Source organism: Panthera leo, chromosome C1, assembly GCF_018350215.1.
Source record: "Panthera leo isolate Ple1 chromosome C1, P.leo_Ple1_pat1.1, whole genome shotgun sequence".
Classification (NCBI taxonomy): Eukaryota; Metazoa; Chordata; class Mammalia; order Carnivora; family Felidae; genus Panthera; species Panthera leo.
The window spans coordinates 187,090,077-187,111,534 of NC_056686.1; the positions used below are offsets into that span (position 1 = coordinate 187,090,077).

Below are 21,458 nucleotides of genomic sequence, written 5' to 3' on the forward strand. Positions count from 1 at the left end.
CTGATGAGCATCTGACTTCGGTTCAGGTCATGATCTCACAGTCTGTGAGTTTGAGTCCCACGGTGGGCTCTGGGCTGACAGCTCAGAGCCTGGAACCTGCTTCGGATTCTGTGTCCCTCTCTCGCTCTGCCCCTCCCTCGCTCATGCTCTGTCTCTCACTCAAGCATAAAAAATTTAAAAAATTTTTCTAAAAATGGAAAAAAGATCTGAATAGACATTTCTTCAAAGAGGATGTACAAATGGCCAATAAGAACATGAAAAGATGCTGAACATCATTAGCCATCAGGGAACTACAAAACAAAAGCACAATGAGGGGCGCCTGGCTGTCAGAAGAGCATGCAACTCTTGTTCTCGGGGTCGTGAGTTCGAACCCCATGTTGGGTATTGAGATTACCTACCTACATACATACATACATAGTGCCACACCACTTCACACACACCTGGATGACTATAATTAAAAAAAGATAAGAGCAAGCATTGACCAGAATATGGAGAAAGCAGACCTTCACACAATGCTGTTGCTGGGAATGTAAAATGGTAAAGCCACTGCTGAAGACAGTTTGGCAATTCCTCAAAAAGTTAAATAAAGTCTGGAATATTAGACCCAGTAATTCCACACCTAGATACATACCCAAGAGAGTCAAACACATCCCTCCACACAAAAACTTATACATGGATGTTCAGAGCAAAATTATTCAGAATAACCAAAATGAGGAAATAAAACAGCCCAAATGTCCCTTAACAAATGAATGGATAACAAACTGGTATATTCATACAAAGAAATATTATTCAGCAATAAAAAGGAATAAAACACTGATTCATGCTGCAACTTGGATGAACTTTGAAAAGATATTAAATGAAAGAAACCAGTCACAAAAGGCCACATATCATGTGATTCCATTTATATGAAATGTCCAAAACAGGCAAATCCATAAAAACAAAAAATAGATCAGTGGTTGCTAGAGGCTGGCAGGGGAGAGGATAGGGAATAGTGCTAATGAGTAGAGTATGTCTTTTGGGAATGATGAAAATGTTCTGGAACTAAATAGTGGTAATGGTGCACAGCATATCCTTGTGGAATATATAAAGGCCACTGAATCATACACGTAAAAATGGTGAGTACTGGTATGCCCAGCTGGCTCAGTTGGTAGAGCATACAACTCTTGATCTTGGGGTTGTAGGTTCAAGCCCCACATCGGGTGGAGATTACCTAAAAAAATAAAATCTTAAAAAATAATAAAATAAATGGTGATTTTTATGGTACACAAATTAAATATTAATTAAAAATTTTTTAAATAAGGGACACCTGGGTGGCTCAGTCAGTTAAGCATCCAACTGTTGATCTCCGCTCAGATCATGAACTCACATCAGGCTCTGCACTGCCAGACTGAGCCTGCTTGGGATTTTGTCTCTCCCTCACTCTGCCCCTTCCTCACTTGTGCACTCATGCTCTCTCTCTCTCAAAACAGATTAACTTTAAAAAAAATTTATAAAAATTATCAGTTAAGATAATCACAGAAAATGGGGAAAGGATATGAACAAAGAATATAAACATAGTAGGTCAGTAGTAGCCTAATGCTACATCACAATGCCTACATCACTTACCTCACTTCATCTCATCTTGTAGGCATTTTATCATCTCATATCATCACAAGGGTGAGTATAGTACAGTAAGATATTTTGAGAGAGAGATCACATTCACATGACTTATTACAATATACAGTTATAATTGTTCTATTTTATTATTACTGTTGCTAATCTCTTACTGAGCCTAATTTACAAATTAAACTTTACCAGAGGTGTGGATGTACAGGAAAAAACATAGTACAAATAGAACTATCCACGGTTTCAAGGATTCAATGAAGGTCTTGGAAAATACTGCCGCAGGTAAGGGGGAACTACTATATGAAGATTCATTCCTCCAACAATTTTCAACTAACCTTAATTATCAGTTAACATCTCAAGAAAGGTCAATAAAGATACAGTCTGGGGAAAAGATATGCCAGGAAAGAGAAAGGGGTCAGTAAAAGGACTAGTGAGAGGCCCTTTTACGGATGGCCCTAGCTTTATCACTCAATAGTATTTACTATATTTGCCACTGAAGCATGCTAACCAAGAAAAGTTTTTTATTTGGAGAAATTAAGATAATCTAAATCTGCCTAGCAGATCAATAGAACAGTATGAGCCTCTTCTACCTCCCACAACAGATGCATGTATAGTAAATGAAAATGCCATTTTTAAATAATTTGCCTTACTGAAATCATTTTTTATGTATCAGAAATTACTCACTTTAGAGAGTTAAAGGAGAAAAATAATGAAACTCACCTGTCCAATGACTTTGAGTTTAATGTATTCTCCTTCCTTCTTATCCCCCAAGTCCTCAGTTGAAGGTTTTGCCTCCTGAAAGAAAAGTATATTCAAAGATAAAGTTCCTATATGCTATTGTAATTACTTACTTATGAATACCCATTACTTTCACTGAGTATAAAATCTGTACTTGAGAATAAAAACAGCATTTATTTTCTCCGCCACACCAATTAAGCAAAAAACCTAAGTCAATTACTGTTTCAAATACCAGTGTTCCAGAAGTCAAAATAGAGGTCTCTTATTTGACAATAAATTTCATATAACAATAAAAAAAAGATTAAAAAATTTGACAATAAATTTCATATAATAATAAAAAAAGATAAAAAAAAAATAGAGGTCTCTTATTGTGATATCTATAGTGATACGTCTAAGACCCCACCATGCATAGGAATCACCTGAGGGACTTTTTAAACAACTGCTGGGCCCCACTCCCAGCTTTTTATTCAGTAGGTGAGGGATAGGGCTGTAACTACATTTCTAACAAGTTACCACTTGGTGCTAATTCTGCTGGGCAGAGGACAACCTACCCTACAGTCAACTCCTATTAGAAGTTCATTCTCCATCAACCAAACATTCTGAACCCAAGATTCTCTTTTCAGAGCCTATCAGAGAAGTTAACTATTCCAATTGCAAAACTATACTAAAAAACATAAATTAATCATATTAGTATAAGCAAGGCCTATTTAGAAAGGAAAATCAAACAGCATATTGGTCTAATGTACTCTAGGATCAAAACAAATCAATTTTATATCATCTATTATTTTAGACTATCTGAAGCAGTCTATCCAATTTTAAAACATTAGGCTTGGCTGAAAAAGCTTAGGGTAGTAAGTGGAATAAGAAAAAAGTATAGAGTAGGTAGGAAAAAGAAAGAGGAGACAAAATTTGAAGAGAGTAAAGAGGGTTATAAAATAATTTCTAATTAAGGGATATTGAAAAGAAAATGAAGTTAAGAGAATAAACTAGTTAAAACAATTTCATCATGAAGTATCTAAGAAAAGCCATTTTACTAAAGGAGGTAGCTTGGAAAATTTCACTAAATAGTACATTAAAAGTAGCTTTCCTGGGGCACCTGGGTGGCTCAGTCGGTTAAGTGTCCGACTTCGGCTCAGGTCATGATCTCATGGTTTGTGAGTTCGAGCCCCGCATCAGGCTCTTTGCTGACAGCTTGGAGCCTGGAGCCTGCTTCGAATTCTGGTACCTCCCTCTCTCTCTGCCCCTCCCCTGCTCATACTCTGTCTGTCTCTCAAAAATAAATGTTTAAAAAAATTTTTTTTCTAAACAAAAAAAAAAAGTAGCTTTCCTGTTTACCTTAGTTTGGCCACCAAATCAGCCACTTATTTACACATATGCTCTTCTGTTAAATATATAACAATTTCTGTTAATCCACACTTGATAAGAATATAACCAACCATATTATATTGTACAAGTAAAATAACAGGGCCATATTACCTGTGTAACCTCATGCCAGAAACTTAAAACTAAAACTCTTCAACATTCAAAATTTAACAGAACATTTTAAACTAGAAGTAGCTTTTAACTTTAAGATACAGGCTAGAGTCCAAGGAAATGCTTAGACAACAGAATTGACTTCGTTAGTGTAAGTCCTTGCCTGTTTTTCATTCTGCAGTGCTTTCAACATTTGCTGACTACTGCATATTATGGCAACAGACAAAATGAACCTTCTTTAGTGAGACAGTCTTTCACCTGAAAACTAGAAGACTGTCTTCAAATACAGTCACATCACCACATTTCTATGAATTTATATTCATAGTTAACAGCTGCTTCTTCTTTAAGTATCTAGAGAGAGTTAGGACAGCTTATTCCACACAGTGAAGAGCAATGAAGCGGAGTTCTCTTTAACTGGGAGGAAAAGGGGTGTTAGGAAGCGTTGTTTGAATTAATACAAAGGAGCATCGCCACTCCCAGCAGCAATCCATCAGTACAATGGGAGTGATTTTGCTCCAGTTTTCTTAGCTAAGATGGCTACAGAGGCTACTCAAGGAAAGACAAAAGAGTTCTTTCCCCTCCTCCAATCCCTCCTCCACATTGTTTTTCTCAACTACAGCTTCTCTAATTGGATAACTACTCCTATCAAAAAGCATTAATAGCTCCCAGTTCTTTAAGGCCTAGAACCAAACTCCACACCACCAAATTCAGTTTCCATTACCAAACTCAATTCTCATTTTTCTACCACTTTCTTTACAAACCTGAGGATATGGTTAAATTGGACTATTTGCTGTTTCCTGAAAAGTCTATCAGCATTCTTCCACCTTCAACCCCTGTTTCCACTACCTAGAATATACCTCCTCCCCTCAACTTTTCCTGAAATCACCTCAAAGAAATCCATCCCACATGTCATTTGAAGTCCAGTATTAAAAAACTCTGGGGGTGCCTGGGTGGCTCAGTTGGTTAAGCGTCCAACTTCAGCTCAGGTCATGATCTCATGGTTTGTGAGTTCAAGCCCCGCAATGGGCTCTGTGCTGACAGCTCGGAGCCTGGAGCCTGTTTTGTCTCCCTCTCTCTCTGCTTCTCCCCTGCTCGTGCTCTGTCTCTCAAAAACAAATAAATACATTTTTAAAAACTCTAACAGGGCGCCTCGGTGGCTCAGTAGGTTGATCATCTGACTCTTGATTTCGGCTCAGGTCATGATCCCAGGGTCATGGGATCGAGCACTGAGTAGGGAGCCTACTGGAAGTTCTCTCTTCCCCCAGCTCCCAATCTCTCTCTAAAATAAAAAATAAATAAAACAAAATTCTTCCAGGAGATTAAAAAAGCAAAACAAAACAAAAACTCTTCCAGGAGCCACAGCACCCCCCTAACCTTCCAACTAGGATTAATATTTTCCTTTATGTTCCTATCTGGAATTTATTCTTACCTTTCATGGCATTTATTTTCACTTTTAAAATACTCCTTTCTCTAAACACCTGGGTGTCTCAGTTGGTTAAGTGTCCAATTTCAGCTCAGGTCATGATCTCACAGTTCGTGAGTTCAAGCCCTGCGTCAGGCTCTGTGCTGACAGCTTGGAGCCTGGAGTCTGCTTCGGATTCTGTGTCTCCCTCTCTCTGCCCCTCCTGTGTTCACGCTCTGTCTCTCTCTCTCAAAAATAAACAAACATTTAAAAAAATTAAAAATAAAATACTCCCTTCTTGACTATCTTCTCTAGTTGTTGTCCTCATCTTTTTCTTTAAGCTTCTTACAAGAGTAGTCAGCATTAACTGTCTCCACTTTCACCCTTGAACTCACAAAATCTGGTTTATATTTCACCATTCCACTTGATAATGCTCTCATCAAGGTTACTAGTTCAACTCCTTATTGCTGAATTTATTGGACAATTTCAAATCTCATTTTTAACAGTAACAGAATAGACACTTAATGATTTCTTCCCTGAAAACTCTCGACCTTTGGCCTCCAAGATTCCATTCTCTCCTTATCTCGGCTATTTCCTTAAATGCTGGGAGTCTCCTCTGGATTCCAGGTCCCAATCTTCTGCCTTCTCTCTTGGGTGACCCATGATTCCAACTACCTCTCAGATCCTAATGACTCACAGTCATCCTCTCCAACCTGACTTTTCTGAGTTTTTCATTCATTTATCCAAATGCTTGAGTATCTCCACTTTAGATGTCCCATGGGTACCCAAATGTAAGTACCTAAAACTGAATGCATTATTTCCAACTCCTCTGTAAATTTTAACTCCTCTTCCTGAAAACCACATTAAAAAAACAAAACAAAACAAATTTCCTCCTGGACTCTCAATTACAAAAAACGGTTACCATACACTCAACTGTCCAAAACAGAAACTCAGGTGTCATCTTTAGCTAGACTTCCTCTCTTAAATCTCACACTTAATCATCCATCCTTCTGACAATGTTATTATCCCTTAGTGGCTCTCAAGTTTATTCTTCTCTCCATTCCACTGCCTTATTTCAGGTATTCATTGTTGTTCCTTAATATTACTGCAACAGATCTCCCCAGTCTTGCTCCCTTCAATTCTCCAACTACCACCAGAGCCACCTCTCTAAAATGCAATACTATCTGCCCATAATCTTCAGGCAGAATCTTAAATTCAAACTTCTTAGCTGACATACACTGGTACTTCATGTACTGGTCCCAGCTAGCAATCCAGCCTTAATCTCCTATCTCTCTTGCTAATAATATCCTTTGCTCCAGCCATATTGATCTACAATCCCTTACACATATCACCTCTACCTTATCTTCATCATATCTATACCTGTTAATCACCTCTGCTTAGAAGCCCTTTCTTACCCTATTTTCCTTTCACTCAGGCATCACTTCCTACAAACTGATTTCTCTAATCACCCTCTTAAACATCCCCATGCTTACTTTTATCTATTATAACCACATGTTGGCCTATTTGTATCTTCTACCAGATTGAGTTCCTCACTGGCTTACTTTATTTCTGATCATGCACAGTGGCTGGTTCTTTGAAGATATTCAATATTCTTGTTAAATAAGTTAATGTTTTCTGTGACAGTTTTGTATGTCTTGACTTCCCTACAAGTTTACAAGGAGAGGACCCAAGTTTTTTCATCTTTATAATTTCTGTAATGCCAGGCAAATACTAGGCTACTTAATGCTGTTGAATCAAAGAGACAACATTATTTTCTGTATCACCCCACAAAATCTTACTAAATCCTTTCAGTTTTTTATAGTCACAGTTGGAAATACAAGATAATTCGCTTCAACTGCATAAGAACATGTGAACAGCCTTCCTTTCGGCCGGAACCGCCATCTTCCAGTAATTCACCAAAATGACCAACACAAAGGGAAAGAGGAGAGGTACTCGCTATATGTTCTCTAGGCCTTTTAGAAAACATGGAGTTGTTCCTTTGGCAACATACATGCAAATCTACAAGAAAGGTGATATTGTGGACATCAAGGGAATGGGCACTGTTCAAAAAGGAATGCCCCACAAATGTTACCATAGCAAAACCGGAAGAGTCTACAATGTTACCCAGCATGCTGTTGGCATTGTTGTAAACAAACAAGTTAAGGGCAAGATTCTTGCTAAGAGAATTAATGTACGTATCGAGCACATTAAGCACTCAAAGAGCCGAGACAGCTTCCTGAAGCGTGTGAAGGAAAATGATCAGAAAAACAAGGAAGCCAAGGAGAAAGGCACTTGGGTTCAACTGAAGCGCCAGCCTGCCCCACAAAGAGAAGCACACTTTGTGAGAACCAATGGAAAGGAGCCTGAGCTATTGGAACCCATTCCCTATGAATTCATGGCGTGATAAATGTAAAAAAAATAAAAGACATCAAGACTGTAAAAAAAAAAAAAAAAAAGAACACGTGAACAATCAGGATATGAAATTTCCAAAAATAAGTTACCACTTTCCCTAGTCCCTACATTTTGGTGATCTCTTCCCAACTCTGAAGCACTATGGCAATATCATCTATACCACTTGTTTAATAGCCTCATGCTTGCTTAATGCAGTCATCCAGCTTTTCATGTACTATCTTTTTTTCTTTTGACAAACTAGTCTGAAAAATGAGAAGATCTTGGCCAAAAAAGGCCAATGATCATTTCCAGTGATCTCAGTGTCTTTTGTATGTCTTCTTTCCTTCTGTCCCCTGTGAAAAAGCAGCCAATACAGAATGGTATGGCACACTAGCTACAAAACAGTGAAAGCATTCAGCACTGGCTCTGGGACACTAGGTCATCAGAGAAAAGAGACTCCCAGAGAGGGCTGGTTGATTCGGCTGGAAAGGATACACAGCCCTAGAACAGAAGAAACAGGTAAATGGAAAGAAAAGTAAATATACGTACAAGATCAAAGAAAGGAACTAAAAACCTCTAAATTTTCAGGTTTGTGTCATCCAGAGCCTGAATCATGGTAACTGGAATGATAAAGGAATTTACCACGTTACAGGCACTATCAACTTTTCTTTCCAAGCCATAGAGGGAATAGCTTGTAAATAGAAGATGGTTGGATTTGGAAAGAGAATTGGGCTGGAAAGAATGAAAAACACAACAAATGTACAAAATCCATTTACAAACGTACAAAATTCATGAGAATTTTACTGTGCCATTTCAAAGTCGAAAGAACAAGAACTCTGCTTAGGGGCACTGGCAATCTGTATGTTTACAATTTAATCACATGAAAGGACATCACACTTAACTACCTCCCATCTGTCAATGACCCTTCCAGCTACACAAGAGTTGTTCATTCTTCTGAAAGGAGGTGGGGAGATTCTGGGGAAACCCCAAAACAAAGAATATATTTACTCTTATTTGAGGACATTAACAAATCTGCTCATTTTTTAAGGTGTGATAACTATTATCACATATCAGATACATACTGAAATATTTATGATGAAATTATACACCTGGGATTGTCTTCAGACTATGAGGGAGTAGATTAGAGCAATGTAATGTAGATGAAATAAAATAGGCCAGGAGATGGGTATATGGATATAATTACATACGTATTAAAGTTTTCCATAAAACCTTTCAAAGAAAATGCAATCACTCAAAGTATCAAAAAATCTGTTAACCACAGGTCTGACTAGAATTCTTCAGTTTATTTCATTTTATTTCCTAATGAAAAAAATTCAACATAGCTCAAGTTGTAAATTCTCTTACACCCATTATTAAAAGATATAAAACCCAAAATACAATAACATCAGCCCCCTCCTATTTCAATGGATTTACCACAATTCTAAAAACACAAAATAAACTTACATTTTCAGATTCATGCTGTGTGTTCAAACTTAAGACACAGTAGTGGAAATCTGGAATGGAACCAACCAGACCTAGCTCCATAACCTCAACATTTAAGTCAAGCTGTCCGGACACTGGATCTTCTGCAAATTTACATTCAACTCTAGAACGGTGGTTAAGCACTAGATGTGCAACTTACCAAGAACTAAAAATTGTAATTGAAAATCACATTGGTTGTGCAAACCACTCTTTGAGCCTAGACTATGGACCTACACAAAGCTTGGAACAAACTGGCTTGACTGTATACAAAAGTACCAGCAAACACATTTAGAGGTTGGCAGACATTGTTAATTACCTATCCAATATCCCTTTTCTCCATTTTCCTTACAAAGGGAAGCCTAGGTATGCCCAGCCAAAAAGCATATTTCTCAGCTTCTATTATGGCCACGTGACACAGTGCCAGCCAATGAGATAAAAAACACTGACAGATTTGTTGTTGGCGCATACTTTTTCCCTTTGCTCCATCTCTTTCTCCTACCTGGAACAAATACACAAAGTAACTTCTCTGTGCCCACAGGAGACAGGCATGAGGGTGAAAACATCTGTTATGGATGGGGGAGAAAAGAGTATGAAGGCATTGTGGAGCTGCCTTACCAGCCCTGAACTACTTAGGTCTAGACTTCCTTTTTTTTTTTTTTTTTTTGAGAGACAGAATGTGTGAGTGGGGGAGAGGTAAGGGGCAGAGGGAAAGAGAGGATCCTAAACAGGCTCCACACTCAGCACAGAGCCCAACGTGGGGCTCAATCCCACGACCCTGAAATCGTGACCTGAACTGAAATCAAGAGTCACTTAACCAACTGAGCCACCCAGGCTCCCCCAGACTTCTCATTTCATGAGAAAAATAAACACATACTTGTTTAACCTACTATATAACACGTTTTCTGTTACTCGGCCCAAAAGAAATCCAAACTGACATAGGAGGTACTGTAAATAGGTATCATTTGTCTTATGTTAAAAACAGAACCTAGGGTACCTGAATGGCTCAGCTGGTTAAGCAACTGACTTTGGCTCAGGTCATGATCCCACAGTTCATGAGTTCAAGCCCCCGCATCGGGCTTTCCGCTGTCAGTGCAGAGCCCACTTCAGATCCTCTGTCGCCCTCTCTCTCTGCCCCTCCCCTGCTTGTGCGAACGCGTTCTTTCTCTCTCAAAATTTAAATAAACATTAAAAGAAAAAAAAACAGAACCTAGAAAACTACCTCCTTGTGCATCAAAAGCAGGGTGGAGAACTGTGGTACAGTCACACAATGGAATATAATTAGCAATGCAATTTAAGAACACAATAATAGGGACGAATCTAACAATGCTGAGCAAAAGACAGTCGAATACAGAAGTATATACCATATGACTCCATTTACGTAACATTATAATGTCTAAAAACAAGCAAAACTAATCTAATTAGTAGTCAGGGCAGAGGATCTTAATCTGAGTACTGGCTGCATGAATGTGATCAGTTTGTCAAAATTCAGCAAGCTATGCATTTATGTGCACTTTTTGATACATATATCAATCTTTGGTAAAATCTTGAAAAATAACTGTGCCTAGATATTGAAAACAGACAGAGTCCAGCAAACAGAACTCCACTTTTCCTACAGATTCTCACTAGCTCAGTAAAAGCAACTGACCAAAAGAATGATCAAAATAAAAAAGTATAATAAATATAACACATCTTTAAATAACCTAAGTTATGTTGCAGGAATATCCACAATTTAAACTGTAAAAGTAAGGGGCACTTGGATGGCTTAGTCAGAAGAGCATTCAACTCTTGACCTTGGGGTCATGAGTTCGAGCCCCACATTGGGTATAGGCATTACTTAAAATAGATTTTTTAAAAATGTTTTAACTGTAAAAGTAAGGTGCTCAATAGTAGATGTGAGAATGTACCCATGACTTTTTAAAGATTTTTTTTAAATGTTTATTTTTTTGAGAGAGAGACAGAGCATGAGCAGGGGAGGGCAGAGAGACAGGGAGACACAGAAGCCAAAGAAGGCTCCAGGCTCTGAGCTGTTAACACTGAGTCCAATGCAGGGCTCAAACTCACCAAATGCAAGATCATGACCTGATCCGAAGCCGGACGCTTAACTGACTGAGCTACCCAGTAGCCCCATACTCATGACTTTTTTAAAGAAGCAGAATATCAAAAATTATCTACTTCCCAAAAACCACAATTTCAGAAAATTCTAAAATGGGATACTAAACCTATCTTAGAGAAAATTATCCACAATAATTCTAATGTTCTGGAAGAAACAAATGATTAGATCTTAGAAATAAAGTTTCCAGGTCTATTGTTAGTAGAAGTAAAGATCAAGAAGTAATGTAAAATCACCATGAAAAGAAAACTACTCCATGACAACCAACTCTTCCTCAATAACAAAACATCACGGAGGCTAAAAGAAGAGGAGGAAGATACCAGTTGCTTCAAGTTTCTGAGGCAACCCTCCAATTCTAGGGCTTAGAATGGTGCCTAGAACATTCAATAAATAACTTGTTTAAATGAATGAATCTGACCAGTCATTCCTTCAAAAAAACTAAGTATCCAGCCACTGTGCTGGGCACTTCAAGAAAAAAGGATGAATAAAAAAGCCTGATTCCTGACCCTCAAAAGCATTCTAATGGAGAAGAACACTTAAGTAAATAATTTTAACACTATATATAAAAACTATAGTCGGGCACCTGGGTGACTCAGTCAGTTAGGCGTCCAACTCTTGATTTTGGTTCAGGTCATGATCTCATGCATGGTTCATGGGATCAAGCCCCACATTGGGTTCTGCACTCAACACAGTGCCTGCCTGGGATTCTCTTTTTCCCTCTCTGTCCTTCTCCCACTTGTGCTCACTCTCTCTCTGAAATGAACATTTTTTTTAAAAAAGCTATAACAGAGACATTCTCAGCTTTGCTGGCAGTATCACAGTCAATGAGGTTTATCTGGGATGCAATTATTGCTAATATAAAAGACATTCTAAATGCTAAGGGGGCTAAAAGGTATGAAGACCTATTTGACAATGGCTTTATAGTTTTGAATTTGAACTACTCATCTACCTTCACGAGTACTACAACCATTACAATCATACTCTGTTTTCAAAATACTATTAAATATTGTTTAGGTAACATTTTATTTGCAATGTTTTATTAATAACTTTTATGTTTGCAATATCCACTAACAGCACCTCATGTATCTATCAGGGAGAAAATAGAATATATCTATCAATCCTCTCCCGGGGCATGCAATGCTTACTGTATGTATCACTACATGCTTAAGTTATAGTTACAGTTTTTAACATATAAATAGTAGTATACATAATTATTAATTTTAATATATACCCAATTCATCATATTCTCCTACTATCTCAAGCTAACAGTAAGATAAGTAAACATCAACAACAGGAAGATACAAAGAATATTGCAGGGAATAATGCAATCCTGACAGAAGAAATACAATTAATGTCGCAGATTAAAGATACCTATGAATTCTTTGTTACTCTTCCCATTGAGAAATGAAGTCTAGATGCCTTTCCCTTGTTGACTACAGCTAATATTGTACTGCATATTTGAAAATTGCTAAGAGATTTAATTCTCATCACAAGAAAAAAAAATTGTAACTGTGTGGTGATGGATGTTAATTAGACTTATGATCATGATTTCACATTACATACATCAAATATCAAATCATTATGTTGTATACCTGAAACTAACATATTACAGGTCAATTAGATCCCCCAAATAAATAAATAAATAAATAAATAAATGCCTTTCCCTTGAATTTGGTTTGGCCTTAGTGATCTGCCTGACCAACAGACTACAGAAGTGACTTCCAAGGCTAGGTCCTAGGAAGCTTGAGGTTTCCAGCCAGGGTTCTCTGGGAACATTTACACTCTTATGAGCCCTGAGCTGCCATAGCTCAATATTCTGGGGTTCCTATGCTGAGCAAAACACATGGTGAAACCACTAAGAGAGGCCTTGTGACTTTATGAAGAGCCCATCCATTCCAGCGCCCAACCATGTAATCCCAGTTGAGGCCCTACACAACAAGGAGCAATGGTTAAGTCCAGCCCACAGGGCTGCCCAAATTGCAGATATATGAGCAAAATAGAAAACTTATTTTAAGCCTCTAAGTTTTGAGGTAGTTTGTAAGGTACCAACAGATAACCAGAACTACATAATGCTTCCAAATCCTTGACTAAAAGGAAAATAAAAGAAAATCATTCAGTTTCTCTCTGAGGTGGGGGTGGGGAGAGTGAACGTGCTTACTTACAATAGTTAGCATTTGAAGTAAATCAGTCATCTAATTATTACAAATTAATAGACCTGAATTAAAGAGCTGAAGTCCATGCTGCCTTTGATGATTTGGGCATGGCGGGAACACTATAAACTTGAATAAAGGGAAGAAAAAAGGGAAAATATTTGTACAAATTACCCACACCAATTTTGATAGCAAGCTTCTGGTTCTATGTAAGTGCTTAGATTTGCTTGAGATCAGGCAAAGGAGAGCACCCAATGAGATCTACTATCGGCTAAAGGATTGTCTTTATCCTTTTTGAGAGATCATGTACCTCTGATGAAAGCTATAAGCCTTTTCTCCCTAAAAAAATACACACATACCAGGGCACCTGGGAGGCTCAGTCGGTTAGCCATCCAACTCTTGATTTCAGCTCAGGTCATGATCTCATGGTTTGTGAGTTCAAGCCCCACGTAGAGCTCTGTGCTAACAGTGTGGAGTCTGCTTGGGATTCTCTCTCTCCCTCTCTTTCTGTCCCTCCCCCGCTTGTGCTCACACACTTGCTCTCAAAATAAATTAAAAGAAAAATACACATGTAAAAATAACAAAACGCCCCATACAATTTCAATGATTTTCAGCCTTTAGGGCCCATGAACTTTAGGTTTAGAACCTCTTGTAGACGATTATTCAGCAATGGTTCACAAATCCACTAGATAATGCTGGCAATTGTTAAAATTACAGGAAAGGTATTTTACTCAAATTCACAAAATAATTTTTCACTCATCAACAGAAAACCCAGCAATTCAAGTCTTGTGTGATTTTAACGTCCACCTGTATTTTAACCTAAAATTGTTACTCAGCTGCAATGTCTTAGCGCCAGATAACAAATTTCTGAGACGTGCCTCAGAAAATGCATCCTCCTTAAAGAACCTGGTTTAAGTTAAGATTGTCTCTTGGGGACAGTGGGTCAGTCTCGTGCTGCTGATATTGCACAGTAATAACTTGAGATTCTTATTCTTGCTCATAAGCCTCTTAAGGGTAAGAGTTCAGCTTCATACCTCTTTAAATCCTTAGCACCCAACACTGAAACTGTACTGGGTCTTGATTATTAATAATGATGCCTGTTAAACAGAATGGAGGAACAGTTCTCAAACTTTTTGGTCTCAGGACTCTTATACTCTTAAAAAGTTATTTGGAACTCCATAAAGCTTTTGTTAGGTTAGTTATATTTATTCGGGTTTACAGTTAGACATTGAAACTGAGAAATGTTTTAATTATCCGTTTATAAAGCCCCACTATATATTAACAAATAATATATTTTTATTGAAAATAAAATGAGAAGAACAGCAGTTTTTTCTAGTGAGAAGAACAGCACTATTTTGCATTTTTGCAAATCTCTTTAACGTCTGGCTTAACAGCAGCTAGATTTTCACATCTGCTTCTACATTTCAATCTGTTGTGATATCACAGGCCACGTTAGTGTTTAAAAAACGCCACTGAAAACACAGGAAAGGATCAGAGTGAAAAAGACAAATAATGTCCTAGTATTATCATGAATAGTTTTGGCCTCAAAGACCTTCTGAAACAGAATCTAAAGAACTTCTGGCCACCTGTTAGTGTACTAGGTCCTTTATTTCTTCTTTCATGTCTCTCTCAATGACTGGAATTCAATGACTGGAGCAATAAATTCTGTAATTTAGTTTATAATTCTTTCTGTACATTGCTCTTTCATCAGACTATAGTAAATTTCAACATGCTTCCTAGCATCAAAATAAAAAAGGCTGATGAAACTAAGCATTTACACCTGTTCTTTCCTCCCTGGTAACCAAGTAAACAACTATCCAGGGAGATACTTATAATGCCACTTATAATTCCCATACCAACTTGGGAATTAGTCTAGATTGTTAAGAGCCATCCAAAATTAATCTAGATTATGATTAAGCTTTAAAAATACCAACGTACATTTTGCACAATAGTACAAATCCACAAAAGCCTCACTTGCTTTCACAAACTGGTACAAAACTGAACTGGGTTAAAAGCCAGGGAAACAAGTGTGTTAAATTTAAAAGTGCAAGTACATTATGGAGTTAAATGAAAAATAACTTTTCTAGATAAATATCATTAAACAAGCGAAAGATCCAAAGAGACTTTAAAAAGTCACAGTCATCTGAGCAAACAAAACGAAGTCCAGACACAAACGTTATGAATTAAAAACTAGCCATAAACATGGTTAACTGAAAAAGGATGAGGAAGAAAAACTTACCAAGCAAAACTGAACACTCCTGATCGAGTGCAAATCCCAAGTAAATTTTTTATATTAACACTGAGATGGAGCACTTTGCCATAATAGGCAGCTTTCTGTGAATGTTATGCAACTGCTCTACATTGAGTTTTCCTATCCTTTCCTTCAAAAGTATCAGTCAGCTTCAGGTTAATGCCCAGATGAAATGTTGCCCTAGCAGTTTCTTTCTACTTTGTTTCTTGGTTATTCTGAGTGCTCTCTTACAACTGGAGAGTTTCTGAACCAATCCCGAGTAAGAAATGGGAAAGTACAAGAAAAGAGGCGACAGCTCTGCACCAACACACTGCAAAAGACTCAGCAGAGCAGCGGCGGCCCTACCCAAGCTGCAATCCGAACAGAAAGCAGAGCTTTTTAGGTTCCCAGCAACACCAGACGTCTCCCGCCCCCACGTCCCCACTCCTGGACAACCTAAACACCGAGAACCAAAAAGTGGAGTCCACCCGCTTTTCAGGGCCACAGAGCCTCCCGGGCTGGGATGGTCTCCCGTTACATAACTGGGGCCTAGGGCCCTGCTTCTACAGTCAGTCCCCAGGACAGGGAGACAGACATGTTCCCCAGGGACCCTCTCAGGGAAGCTGAAGCTGGGCTCTGCACCTGGCCGACCCCGGAAAAAGAAGGGGGAACGACTCGAGGGAGGCCGCGATCACAGACGCTGGGGCGGGGGGGGGAGGGGGGTAATGAGCAGGCCGGGAGAGGAGCAAGGGCGGCTCCCGGAGGCCCGCTGCAGGCCCCAGCGACTCCAACACTAGTCCACTCCCCTCCCTCTCCGGCCGAGTCCCCACCGGCCGCCCCCTCCCCCATTCCGCGCTCCCCTCCCCCGCGCCTCCATCCCCGGCCCCAGCCGAGAGGCAGGCGCACCAGCCGAGTAAGGACTCGGCCACTGCTATCAGACCGCTCCCAGTCCGGTACCTGGTCAGACATGGTGACGGTGGCTTCACCCAGGGTCTCCGCACAGCAGCGGCCTCGGGTAGGCAGAACCTCGCTCCGGGGTTTACAAATCCGTCTCTTTTCCCCACAGCACAACACCGCGGCTGGAGGGACTTCCGCTACGCGTCGCGTCACTTCCGCTACGCGTTGGGAGGAGGGATCGGGAAAAGAGGAAAGGTGAGGCGGGAAAACGGGTGGGGGAAGCTGCCGGGAGGCGGGAGGCCGGAGAGCTGCTTTATTGGTGGTAGCGCGAGTGAATTAACACCAGTCTCCCCAGCTCTACTGACGACCCTTCGCCTCCGTCCGGAGCCTGTACTCCAGGGGAGAAGTTCCCGGTCCCCAGTCTCACTGTTTGGAACCGTACTGACAGCCCGCACTCCCACCCCTCCGACACCTTGCACGTTTTGGAAAGCTGAGCCAAGATATTTCTATTGTCCCTTCCTGGCTTTGGTCGTCAACTTCCCTAAATAAATTCTATTGAATACCAGTACTTCTTACCTTAGAGATAACTTGTGGTTAATCAGCCACCTGGCCTGACACATGACCTTGATTTTTCAAAAAGCAAAACAAAACAAAACGATCCCATTGGACACAATCTTGATGGCTACTGATGAAAGAGATTCTTGGGAAAGTTCTAAACTGGTAGGGAGGAGGAGGTAATTCCAACTCTAGAATTGGTTGCTCTGAGCTAAAAAATGATTCTTACATAATTTCATCTTTATTTTTTTTTTAATTTTTTTTTTTTACATTTATTTATTTTTGAGACAGAGAGGGACAGAGCATGAACGGGGGAGGGTCAGAGAGAGAGAGGGAGACACAGAATCTGAAACAGGCTCCAGGCTCTGAGCTGTCAGCACAGAGCCCATGCGGGGCTTGAACTCACGGACCGTGAGATCATGACCTGAGCCGAAGTCGGTCGCCCAACTGACTGAGCCACCCAGGCGCCCCATAATTTCATCTTTAAAATACAGTGGCCCTACTGGCATAGGGTAGAAGATAAGGATCTAGGTAAATGAAATAAAATTGAGAATCTGGAATTAAATCAAACCCTCATACATTGATTAATTTTTGACAAGAATACCAAGACAATTTAATGGTAAAAGAAGTCTTTCAACAAATGTTACTGGGACAACTGGATATCCACATGGAAAAGAGTGAATTTGGATCACTACCTCACAACATATGAAAAATTAAATGGATCAGAGGCCTATATGTAAGAGCCAAAACTTAAAACTCTTAGGAGAAAACAGGCATAAATCTTCTAGACCTTTGATTAGGCAATGGATTCTTAGATATGACACCAAAAATGGAAGCAACCAAACAAAAATAAATAAAACTTCATCAAAATTAAAAACTGTCTTTCGTGTTGAAAAAATCTGAAGAATGAATAAAATATTTGCAAATAATATATCTGATAAGGACCTCATATTCAGAATACATAAAGAACTATTACAATTCAATCATAAAAAGATAAATAATATAATTTTTTTAAATGTTTATTTTTGACAGAGAGTGTGAGCAGGGGAGGGGCAAAGAGAGAGGGAGACAGAGAGACCCAAGCAAGCTCTGAACTGTCAGTGAAGGGCCCAATGTAGGGCTCAAACTCATGACCATGAGATCATGACCTGAGCTGAAATCAAGAGTCAGATGCTTAACCACCCGGGCACCCCAATAATACAATGAAACAATTTTTAAATGGACAAAAGATCTGACTAGACATTGCTCCTAATGAGATATGCAAATGGAGAAATGGACATGGAAAGATATTCAACATCATTAACCATCAGAGAAATGCATATTAAAACTGCAGTGAAGTACCATTTCATGCCCACTAGAATGTCTATAATCAAAAAGACAGATGATGATAAGTATTAACAAAGATATGGAGAAATTGGAACATATACACCATGTGGAAATATAAAATGCTTTGGAAAATATTCTGGCAATTCCTCAAATTGTTAAAGTTATCATGACCTATCAATTCTATTAGATATATACCCAAGAGAATTGACATGTCCATACAAAAAAACAGTTACACAAATATTGACAGCAACATCATTCATAATAGCAAAAAAGTGGAAATAATCCAAATGCCAACAGCTAACTAATGGGTAAACAAAAACGTATACATTTAAAATGGAATACTACTAGGTCATGAAAATGAACTACTCATACAATGTGGAGGACCCTTGAAAACATGCTAAGTGAAGGGAAAGAGCCACAAAGAATGATTCTTTTTTTTTTAACTTATTTTGACAGAAAGAGAGATAGAGAGTGAGCAGGGGAGGGGCAGAGAGAGAGGACAGAGAATGAACTTTTTGTTCTCTATTACATAAAAAATCCATTGCTCTATCTTACACTTTGTATAGATATTTTACTCATGCATAATTTTGTAACATCATGGATTGCTCATTTAAAAAACATTGATTCAATGAATCATATAGATTTCCTAAATGTTGACACATTTCATTATGAAATATTTTAAAATCATATTCACTATTGTCACAGATTCATCAAAAAACATCTTCAATAATATTATTTTTAGACTCATCAGAAAAAAGTTGTATTCATCACTGTCAAATTCACAATGATGAATACTAGTTTTCCAAAATGCTAATTTTTTTAAGTTTATTTATTTGTTTGTTTGTTTGTTTGTTTGTTTGTTTTGAGAGAGAGAGTGCATGCATGTGTGCTGCACACAAGTTGGGGAGGGGCAGAAAGAAAGCGAGACAGAATCCCAAGCAGGCTCTGGGCTGATAGTGCGTAGTCTGATGCAGGGCTTGATCTCATGAATCATGCGACCATGACCTGAGCCAAAATCAAGAGCCAGACACTTAACCAACTGAGCCACCCAGGTGTCCCTCAAAATGCTAATTTTTATGTAAAAGCTCAACTTCTGTCATTGACAACAAATATTGGCAGTAGTTTTCTTTGCTAGGCTCTTTTGTTCATTTTTTGAGAAAATAGCTGCTCTAAGTCTGAATAATGATTGTTGACCTGCCATATTCTGTCACTTAAAAACAGTGTTCCTTTTTTTAAAGTGGCTAAATCAGCTTATACCTCAATCTTTTGTGTGCTTTTCCTAGAGATAGCCATCTTATGGAGAAGAAATGGCTGTATTTCTTCATATAGAATATTTAAAAATGTTATTTGAGCATTGAAATTTAACAAAATTAATGTTTCTGTCTTACTGCTGCTAGGAGAAACTGCCACAAACGTCATGGCTTAAAACAACACAGTTTATTTTCTTACAGTTCTGAGAGTCAAAAGTCAAGGTGTTGCAGGGCATGTTCCTTCTGGAGCATCTAGGGAAGAATTCCTTTTCTTACCTATTTTAGCTTCTGGATGCCACCTTCGTTTTTTGGTTTGTGGTCCCTTTCTTCATCTCCATGCATGCTAGCCCCCCTCCATGCAACTAGCCCCCCTTACTCACCCTCCTGACCCCTTCCTCCTCACCTCTCCCTCTTCTTCTCCTCAGCTTCTGTCTGTGATCACACCTGCTTCTCTGACTCTGACCCTTCTGTCTCCCTCCTGTAAGAACTCTTGTCATTCCATTGAACTATCTAGATAATCCAGGATAACCACCTCATCTCAAGATTCTTTTTTTTTTTTTTTAACGTTTATTTATTTTTGAGACAGAGAGAGACAGAGCATGAATGGGGGAGGGTCAGAGAGAGAGGGAGACACAGAATCTGAAACAGGCTCCAGGCTCTGAGTGGTCAGCACAGAGCCCGACGCGGGGCTCGAACTCATGGAATGTGAGATCATGACCTGAGCCAAAGTCAGACGCTCAACTGACTGAGCCACCCAGGCGCCCCTCATCTCAAGATTCTTAATCACACCTGCAAAATCCTTTTTGCCATGTAAGGTAACATATTCACAGATTTCAGGGATCAAGAAGTGGACATCTTTAGGGGGCCATTGTTCAGCCTACCACAATTAATTTTTTACTCTTTCAAGAACATTCTTAGGTGAAACTACGTTTTTGTTTTCAAGTGCATCACAGTGAGGAATACAATGAATGCTAGTATAGTTGGCATCACTGTCTTGATTCACGCTAAAAGGCCAGCAGTTTTACAAACTACTGCTTTTGCACTCTCAGTGCTAATGTCCACACAGTGAAAAAAGCAAATAATGTCTAAATATTATTACAAAAATAGTTTTGAACTTGAAGACCCCCTTAAAAGGTCTCAGATCCTCCAGTATTCCACAGACCATATTTTTTTTTAATTTTTTTAACATTTATTTATTTTTGAGACAGAGAGAGACAGAGCATGAACAGGGGAGGGTCAGAGAGAGGGAGGCACAGAATCTGAAACAGGCTCCAGGCTCTGAGCTGTCAGCACAGAGCCCGACGCAGGGCTCGAACTCACGGACCGCGAGATCATGACCTGAGCCGAAGTTGGCCGCTCAACCGACTGAGCCACCCAGGCGCCCCCCACAGACCATATTTTAAGCTAGAGGAAGTAAAATGAGATCTTTTTCCTGGCCAAGACAAGTGGGAAGAGGGAAAGAGGCAAGCATGACAAGTTCTGTATGATAGGACCACGGTTTGGGAGGTAGGAGCTAGAAAGAAAACTCCAGAAAGGAAAGTAAGGGGCCGTTCACTGAAAATCTAGTAAATCATATTAGGAAATGTGGTCTTAATCCTGAAAGGCCTGAGGTTGGAAGTGGAGGGAGGAGGAGTAAGGGGGGCATAATGTGTTTTTAACCTGGGGAAGAAATTATACCAGATTCCAGTGGGGAAAAGCAAGACAACCGAGGGAAATAAGGTAGAAAGCTGCAGCAGTAATCCAAAAGAAAAAAAGAGAATTACAGGGAATTAGAACAATGGTAGTAGAAATGGAAATGAAGATGATACAATCATCAGGTTTGGATATTTATTAGATTTTAACTTGGGTA

The 21,458-nt window shown here is 39.2% G+C and overlaps 2 protein-coding genes across 2 annotated transcripts in view; one reads left to right on the forward strand and one right to left on the reverse strand.

The window, feature by feature from the left end:
- Positions 1–16,694, reverse strand: part of SUMO1 (small ubiquitin like modifier 1) — a 28,460-nt gene extending 11,766 nt beyond the window's left edge. Inside the window, exons 1-2 of the mRNA XM_042949752.1 lie at positions 16,539–16,694; positions 2,326–2,400 (exon numbers count right to left, since the gene is read on the reverse strand). Of these exons, the coding sequence (XP_042805686.1) occupies positions 2,326–2,400; positions 16,539–16,550 (87 nt within the window). The 5' untranslated portion in view covers positions 16,551–16,694. The remainder of the gene's footprint in view (positions 1–2,325; positions 2,401–16,538) is intronic.
- LOC122226500 (60S ribosomal protein L21-like) lies at positions 1,729–7,660 on the forward strand. Its single transcript, XM_042949751.1, has 2 exons — positions 1,729–1,887; positions 7,031–7,660. The coding sequence occupies exon 2, from the start codon at positions 7,140–7,142 to the stop codon at positions 7,620–7,622; it is 483 nt and encodes a 160-aa protein (XP_042805685.1). The 5' UTR covers positions 1,729–1,887; positions 7,031–7,139; the 3' UTR covers positions 7,623–7,660.
- Positions 16,695–21,458: the final 4,764 nt, after the last annotated feature.

Coding starts and splice junctions, on each gene's coding strand:
- LOC122226500 (XM_042949751.1), top strand. CDS start 7,140: ATGACCAACACAAAGGGAAAGAGGAGAGGTACTCGCTATATGTTCTCT.